Source organism: Sphaerodactylus townsendi, linkage group LG10, assembly GCF_021028975.2.
Source record: "Sphaerodactylus townsendi isolate TG3544 linkage group LG10, MPM_Stown_v2.3, whole genome shotgun sequence".
In the NCBI taxonomy this organism is placed as follows: domain Eukaryota; kingdom Metazoa; phylum Chordata; class Lepidosauria; order Squamata; family Sphaerodactylidae; genus Sphaerodactylus; species Sphaerodactylus townsendi.
In genome coordinates, this window is record NC_059434.1 from 80,725,681 (window position 1) to 80,734,349 (window position 8,669).

Here is an 8,669-nt window from a genome sequence, read left to right on the forward strand (position 1 = left end):
CACAATACTCCAAGTGCGGTCGCACCACTGCTTTATATAAGGGCATGACAATCTTTGCAGTTTTATTATCAACTCCTTTCCTAATGATCCCCAGCAAACTTCAATCATATCCCCCCTCAGACGTCTCCTCTCCAAACTAAAGAGTCCCAAACGCTGCAGCCTCTCCTCATAAGGAAGGTGCCCCAGTCCCTCAATCATCCTCGTTGCCCTTCTCTGCACCAGGAGACATCAGGAGACTTGGGGTGTGCTTCCCATTGAGGCCCTGACCAAACCCAATTCCGCTTTGCTCCAGCAAGGCAGCCTTCTCTTGCGGCTTCAGGCCCATCCTCCGGGAATGTTCGCTAAAGCAGCAGGTTGTCTGTGTCTTTCTCAGCCTTTTTCTCTATCCATTCTTTTTTGCAGAGGATCCCAGTACTGAAAGTGTTGGCCAGAGACAGCTTTTGTGGCTGTTCTCCAGCAGAAATCCGCCGGATGGAGAAGATCATTCTGGACAAACTGAACTGGGACCTCCACACAGCGACCCCGTTGGATTTCCTCCACATTGTAAATATATGTTGTTTGGGCTGTGCTTGCGGTTGCCTGTGCTTGGTCTTGCTGGAGAGGGTGGGAGGAGGTTGTGTCCAGGGAAGGGGGACAGAAGCAAAGAGGAGACTCGATCAGGGGTGGAAATGCAGAATGCCAAGGCTGGAAGGGAGGGGAGGGGGAATGGATCTTGGCGCTGTTTCCAAGCATCATTACCCTAATAAGGGCCTTTGGGGTTAAGTAAACCAAAACCGGCTGCGTGTTTTTCATGGCCGCATTCCTGCCAAATGCAGAAAATGGACATAGAGCGTGCTGAAAATATTGACTTACTTAAAAAAAAAAAAGTTTCTAGCCCTTATTTTTTGAAGTTGGCTGTCTGGCGGCAGATGGAAACTTTGGAAGCCAGGAAAAGGGGGTAGAACTTATACCCCTTGTAGCGCTTTGCCCCTCCCCAGGACTTAATTTGCATAACTTGATCAGAGACGTTTTTCTTCTGGACGTCATCCACCCCGTTTTCGGGTGCATCGTTGCCAAACAAAACAAAATGTTTCTCTGCCTTGTTCTTGGGCAGAGGATGAAATCAAAGTGGTGAGGGCAGGCCTGCGCAGTTGTTTTCAACTGGGTTCAGACTTGCTTGGTTTTACACTGAGGCATCTTGAGAACCACGAGTGTGAAAGGACATCAGAAGAGCCCTGCTGGATCAAACCAGTGGTCCATCTAGTCCAGCATCCCATCTCTCAGAGCCAGCTTGGTGTGGTGAATTAAATGGAATTGAAACCTTTAATGGCATTTAAAATGGTGCAGTGGTTAGGGGGAGGTGGATTCTAATCTGGAGAACTGGGTTTGATTCCCCACTCCTCCCCCTCAGTGGCAGAGGCCTATCTGGTGAACCAGATGCAGTGGTGGGATCCAAAAAATTTAGTAACAGGTTCCCATGGTGGTGGGATTCAAACTGTGGCATAGCGCCAATGGGGCTGGGAGGGGCACAACGGGGGCATGGCCGGGCATTCCAGGGGCGGGACATTCCTGGGTGGGGCTGTGGCAAGGACACAGCAGCTGTGGGATCCCTTAGGCGAGAAGCAGATGCACACACAGAGCGCCAGGCCATCACGCATGCTGGTGCACCTCCTGCTAGACTGCTTCAAGTTCTGCGCGCTACTGCTGAGAGGAGGGGCGTAACTAAGGCAAAAATCACGTGGCAAAATCACCAATTAGTAACCCCCTCTCGGCACCCACAAATAATTAGTAATCTACTCTCGGGAACCTGTGAGAACCTGCTGGATCCCACCTCTGACCTGATGTGTTTCCACACTCCTACATTCCTGCTGGGTGACGTTCGGCTAGTCACAGTTCTCGGGACTTTCTCTCAGCCCCTTACCTCTGGAGGTGTCTGTTGTAGAGGAGAGGAAGGGAAAGGCATAAGCCTTGTAGGTCCCTTACAGGAGAGAAAGGTGGGCTATAAATCCAAACACCTCAAGACTTGGCTCTAGATTAGCTTAGCAATCCTTCCCTTGTGGATTAACCTTGTCCCCCTGCTGTCCCCTAATCCAGTTCCACGCAGTCGCCCTGTCAACCAGGCCTCAGCTGCTGACCACCTTGCCCAAGATGAACCCGTCCCAGCACGTGGCTTTGCTCACCAAGAAGCTCCTCCACTGCCTCGCCTGCTACCAGCTCCTGCAGTTCAAGGGCTCCTTGCTGGCCTTGGCCATCGTCAGCCTGGAGGTGGAGAAACTGATCCCTGATTGGCTCGCCCTCATCATCGAACTGCTCCAGAAGGCACAGGTAAAGCGGTGGCGGACGACCCCCGACCTCGTTGGAAGGGCCGCCTCACACTCAGCATGGGCTTGAAGCCGTTTTGCCGGGGGGGGAGGGGGGGGGAGTTGCTCTTCCGGCCCAAGGGCAGGGGGCTGGAACTCTTCCCATTGCAGCATGATGCAGGCCCATTGACTTGTCTCCAGGAGGCTTAGCTTATAAAGCTAGTCCAGGTCTGGTAGTGGAAAGTGTCGTCAAGTTGCAGAGAACCTGTGGGGAAGCGGTAGAGTTTGGAAGGCAAGAGGCGGTTTGCTGTCGGCTTCCTCTGTGTAGCAGCCTTTGACTTCTCCTATCCAAGTTCTAACCAGGGTTGATGCAGGCCCGTTGACTTGTCTCTGGGAGGAAGGAGCCTTAGCTGATAAAGCTAGTCCAGGGCTGGTAGTGGAAAATTAACCGTCCAAGTTGCAGAGAGAACCTTAGAGAAGCTGGTTAGAGTTTTAAGGCAAGAGGCAGTTTGCTGTCGGCTTCCTCTGTGTAGCAGCCTTTGACTCCTCCTATCCAAGTGCTAACCAGGGTTGACCCTTCTTAGTTCTGAGACCCGGCAAGATCAAGCTGACCTGCTGGTCTTTTCTAGTGCTAGAGCAGCGATTTGTTGTTTGTTTAGAAAATGGGCTTACTGCCTTTCCAGACTTGCTTGGTTTCCAGTGTGGTGTTTTCCTGGCGCCCAGTTGGTTTGTCCCCAAAGCAAATAACTGGTCCGCTCTTTCCTCCCTCTCATAAGAGCAAAAGGTACTTCTGAAGAGCCCAGGGACCCTCAGTCAGTTTTGTATCTGAAGGGAGTCCTCATTGCAGAGTAGTTGCCTCAGTTACAGGATGTTTGTCTTGAAATCGCCTAACTTTTTATGATTGGACACGGCCCTTTTGGCAGCCACTGTGGGATGAGTCCCACCTTCCCCTGCATCTCATGGCAGCCATTTTGATTCCTTAGTGGCCATTTTGTGGTGGCACCAGCTCCCTGTTTGCAAAATTCCAAAAGTTATCCAGAGATACAATGGGCTATGCTGGCAGGGGCTGATGGGAAATGTAGTCCCTGAATCTCTGGAGGGACAGAGTTGGGCACCCCTGAGGTAATCCCTTGCGATGGAAGAAGGTGACTTCAGTTCTGGAGCCGGTTTCATGGACTTTGAGGGAAATAGTTGAATATTATGAAGCCGTGTACCGAGAGCAAAAGCAGCTATTTTCAGTGGTTTGGAAAGAAACATTTCTACAGGGTGTGGAATGGTGTAGTGGCTGAATGGTGTAGAGGCTAATGTGTCGGACGAGGGTCTGGGAAACTCAGGTTTGAATCCCTGCTTGGCTCATAGAGGTTTGCTGGGTGATCACTTTCTTTCAGACTCAGCTAACCCATGGGCTGGTTACGATAATAAAACGGAGCAGAGGAAAATAGCCTAAGCCAGTGGTGGCAAATCTTTGGCACTCCAGGTGTTATGGACTACAATTCCCATCAGCCCCTTCCAGCATGGCCAATTGGCCATGCTGGAAGGGGCTGATGGGAATTGTAGTCCATAACATCTGGAGTGCCAAAGGTTTGCCACCACGGGCCTAAGCTGTTTTGGTGCCCACGGAGGAGAAAGGCACGACATAAATAAAGCAAATAAATGAATAATTGTGTGGAAACGAAATGCGGAACTTTGTAAACGCTTAGCTTGGCAGCGAGCCCTCCCCCGTTGCATCCAGAGGAGCTTGTGGGCGTGGCTGTGTGCCGTCAATCATAGCTGATACATCAGGGGGCCTGTTGGCAGGAGGCGCCCCCTTCACCAAGCTCTTCTTTTTGCCTCTTCCCTCCAGATGGACAGCTCCCAGCTGATCCACTGCCGGGAGCTTGTGGCACAACACCTTTCCCCTGTGCAGCCTTCCCTGCCACCCAACTCCGTGTACGTCTACAGCCCCCTGAAGCACAACCTGGTGACCTGCCACACGGGAGCCCTCCGATTCCATCCCTCCTCCGTCCCAGGCCCAGACTCCAAGGACAACCGCAAACCAGAAGTGCCAAACCGAGGCTCTGCTGCTCTGTGCCAACGCCGTCTGGCTCCCAGCAGGTGCAAGCAGGCGACGGCCAAGCGCAAAGTGGAAGAGATGGAGGTGGACGACTTCTACGACGGGATTAAGCGGCTCTACAACGAGGAGAACGTTCCAGAAGGGGTGGCCTTGGAAGGGAAGGCCGCCTCGGCCTGCGGCGCTGACGTCTCGCGGCAAGCTGGGAGCGTTTCCCCTTGCCCTCCGCTGCAGCCCGTTTCCGTCATGTAGCCGGGCACCCAACCTGCTCCTTTGGAGAAAAGCTGCTACGTCACGTGCGTGTGCGCGCGCAACATCAGGCAACAACCGGCCAGTAGAACGAAGGCAGTACCTTAGGGGGCTAAGCAGAGGGGAGCACAATTATATTTCTAAAAGATCCTCTCTTCCCTCTCCCAGACCCTCACCTTGTGCGGCTAATTATAGTTCACTTATTATTTAATGACTAAAAAAGCAAAAAAAAAAGTATAAAAAACCTTTTTTAAAAGACCCAAAACTACACAAAAAAGTAGCAAAAATTTCATCTCTTTGTGTCTGTTCCACTGTTTTTAATCTGCTATTGTGTGTCGTATTCCCCCATCTGCCGTGTTTGAGAGTTCACACTGAATGTGCAAAAAAAAAAACACCCCAAGCCCAAAAAACCCTGTTTCAAATTTCCAGCAACGTCACTACTCCAGATTCTGAATTATTGCATCGTTTTGAGGACTTCCTTTCCCCAAATCCTGCCTTTTAAAAAAAGTTATCTGATCGTCTCTCTTGCATGACTTTCTGTACTTCGGCACTTTTTACGTAGGAAACCTCTCCTTTTACTTCAAAACAAAATGCGGAATTCCCCTTCTTTTCTGTCGTTTAGCACTTTCGGGTTTCAATTGTGTTGTTTAAAACTAGATCTTGCATTCAAAATGCAAGGAATTAAAGGGGGTGGCGGGGAAGTTGCTTGGCCACCAAGAGACTAGAGCAGCGTCAACAAAAAAAATCGAAGCTGTGTTGATCCCAAGGCTTCTGTCCCTGGATCCTAGTTTTGGATCAACTTCAGGCAGGAGTTGGCGGGCTTTAATTGCTTGCACAAGATGGGCAGCACCCCAAAATGTGACAACACAGCGTCCAAAAACTTGCCAGCTTGTTTTTGCAGCAAAAACAGTGACATTAAAGATGAATGAGGACATGGCTGTGTGTTAAGGATCAGGCACGGATTTCCTTTTGCTTCTCTCCCTCCGCCCCCTGCCCACACCATTTTTAAAATGTACCTTTTTAACAGGAATCCTGGGGAAGGGTGGGGCGATCGCCGAGGTTTTAAAAAAAGGGTTTAGTTCTTCGGCATCCCGACTCTGCTTCTTGGAATAATCTCAAGTTTCAAAGTTCCCTCCACAGCCCTTGGGAAGGTATTTGCTTTCAGTGACCATACTCGAGTTAAGCCTTCTGGTAGCAATAAAACGATGTTGTCTTTGGATTTGTGACTCGTGTGTCTTTGACGGATGGGGCAAACCGGGGTGGGGGTGGGGGGCTGAATTGCATGAAGGGATTTACAAACCTGTAGCACTTGTCAGCATGGCATAGTGGTTAAGAGCAGGTGGATTCTAATCTGGAGAACTGGGTTTGAGTCCCCACTCCTCCACCTGAGTGGCAAAGGCTTATCTGGTGAACCAGATGTGTTTCCGCACTCCTACATTCCTGCTGGGTGACCTTGGGCTAGTCACAGTTCTTCAGAGCTCTCTCAGCCCCACCCACCTCGCAGGATGTTTATTGGGGGGAGGGAGGGAAAGGAGCTTGTCAGCCACCTTGAGTCACCTTACAGGGGAGAAAAGTGGGTATAAATCCAAACTCCTCTTCTTCTTGTCTCTTCCATGTTCAGCTCCTGCCACTGTCTTCTGCCAAGACTAAGGAAACTCTTGCCGTTCCACAGTGCGCTTCATCAGTTTAATTGAAAAACTTCTCCGTTTGGGCACAGGGAAATAAACAGGGAAATAAACAGTCAGAGCTTTTAAGCTAACTTGCCCAAGAATTTATTTGGGGCTTCTTTCCCATGATGCCCAAGTTTCATTACTTAGTAGCTGTGAGGGAACAGTGGGGTGCTGTGTGGTTTCCGGGCTGTATGGCCGTGTTCTAGCAGCATTCTCTCTTGACGTTTCGCCTGCATCTGTGGCTGGCATCTTCAGAGGATCTGATAGTAGGAATGGAAAACAAGTGGAGTATATATACTGTGAGGTCAAAAGGTGAGGCCCTCTGAATAGAGTAGCCTGGTATGTGAGTCACAAAGAAGTCTGTAGCCTGGGAGTAACAACCTCACAGTATATATATTCCACTTGTTTTCCATTCCTACTATCAGATCCTCTGAAGATGCCAGCCACAGATGCAGGCGAAACGTCAGGAGAGGATGCTGCTAGAACAAGGCCATACAGCCCGGAAACCACACAGCACCCCAGTGATTCCGGCCGTGAAAGCCTTCGACAATACATGTGAGGGAACAGTTGTGCTGGAAAGTGCCATCCAGTTGCAGCAACTTAAGGCGCCTCACTGGGTTTTCTAGGCAAGAGACAGAGGTTCTTGGCCATTGCCTCCCTCTTTGTGGCAACTCTGGACTTCTAGGGAGGTCACTCATCCAAATCCTAACTAGGGTGAACCCTACTTAGGTGCCAAGATCTGGCTAACGTGGGTCAACCAGGTGAGGGAAAGGTAAACGGCCAACCAGGTGAGGGAAAGGTAAAAACACATGAGATTATTTTGATGCTGGGGACACAATTTGAGGTTTTATGACATGCAGAGCAGATGCCTGATCACTGAACTATGGACCTTCCTCATGCCATTGATGAGCCAGTGCGGGATAGTGTTGCATAGTGGTTAGGGTGCCAGACCTGGCTGTGGGGGAGACAAGTTGAAACCCCCACGCTGCCACGGAAGCTTGCTGGGTGACCTTGGGGCAGTTGTGATCCGTTCCAGCTTAACCTACCTCAGAGGGCTGTTGTGAGGACAACATGCAGGATGGGAGCACTGGCCCATGCTCCTTGATGGATGGGTAAGAGCACAGATACATGCCAGTACACAGTGGACAACCATCCCCTCCTTTGGCCTGCAGTGGAAGCACTATTTTGGGAATCCAGGGGCGTAATGCCCATTGGGCAAGGTGGGCGGCATGCCATGCTTGTAGAGGCATCAAAATGCAGGGTTCGTTTTTGGGTATTTTAGTGGTTTTCCATTTTTGGCCTGCAGGGGGCGCAGTTTTTAGGCTAGCGGCACCAAAATTTCAGCGTATCATCAGGAGACTGTCCTTATGCTACCCCCCAAGTTTGGCGCGGTTTGGCTCAGGGAGTCCAAAGTTATGGACTCCCCAAGGGGGTGCCCCATGGGGGGGGGGGGACATCCAACTCAGGTTTTGCCCAGGGCTACAGTTTGCCTCGTTATGCCCCTGTGGGAACCTATTTTATTTGACGCCCTCTTCCTGCTTACCTGCACATCCTGAGCAACTGGTGAATCTTCGATGTAAATTGCAGGATATGCCCTCTGTACTGTCGAAGGCTTTCACGGCTGGAATCACTAGGATGCTGTGGGTTTTCCAGGTTGTATGACCGTGTTCCAGTAGCATTCTCTCCTGACGTTTCCCCTGCATCTGTGGCCGGCATCTTCTTTCCTCTGATGCCAGCCACAGATGCAAGCGAAATGTCAGGAAAAAATGCTACTGGAACACGGCCACACAACCCTATGCCCTCTGTGTTAGTCACAGTGTAAGCTTTATTCTTTGCTGATTTTCCTGCAGTGGTATTTTCCGGTTCCAAATGGGTGCCTATTTATTTCCTGTTACTCGAAGACCCACAATTTCTCCAGTACTTTATCACGACATGAATTTGTCTCAACACATTGGGATCCAGCAAGTGGGAGAATGGGTCAGAAAACACAACGATGCAAACATCCCAGCAATGCTCAGAAGGCAGTGCGCAGCTGTTGCCAGGTTTAAAAAGGCAGCCTCTGGTGCCCTCTAGTGGATCCAGTCACAGTAACTTCTAAAGTATTTCAGGGTTTAGGTGAGATCATGTTAAAGCTGGGGGTGGAATTTGGGATTTTATTACATAAATGTCTGAAGAGTATTTCAGGGTTTAAGCTAGATTTTCTAAAAGGGGTTGTGCGCTGCTGGTAGCCAAAACTGCATTTTAGTGCGTTTTGTACTGGTGGCTGCTGGTCTCAGGTATCTGTTCCCTTGGGCTGCCAACCCCCAGGTAAGGCCTGGAGATCTCTTAGAATTACAGCTAATCTCCAGATGCCCTTTGTAGGATTCATTCCTCCCTCCCCCCCATCTCTAGGTATTTCCCAACTAGTAGCAACATGCATGA

General features: G+C 50.3%; 1 protein-coding gene across 1 annotated transcript in view; it reads left to right on the forward strand.

Annotated features, from left to right (window-relative positions):
• CCNI (cyclin I) overlaps nt 1–5,797 on the forward strand; it is a 75,261-nt gene extending 69,464 nt beyond the window's left edge. Inside the window, exons 5-7 of the mRNA XM_048509072.1 lie at nt 403–543; nt 2,074–2,304; nt 4,123–5,797. Coding sequence (XP_048365029.1) covers nt 403–543; nt 2,074–2,304; nt 4,123–4,581 — 831 coding nt within the window. The 3' untranslated portion in view covers nt 4,582–5,797. The remainder of the gene's footprint in view (nt 1–402; nt 544–2,073; nt 2,305–4,122) is intronic.
• The last annotated feature ends 2,872 nt before the right edge of the window (nt 5,798–8,669 follow it).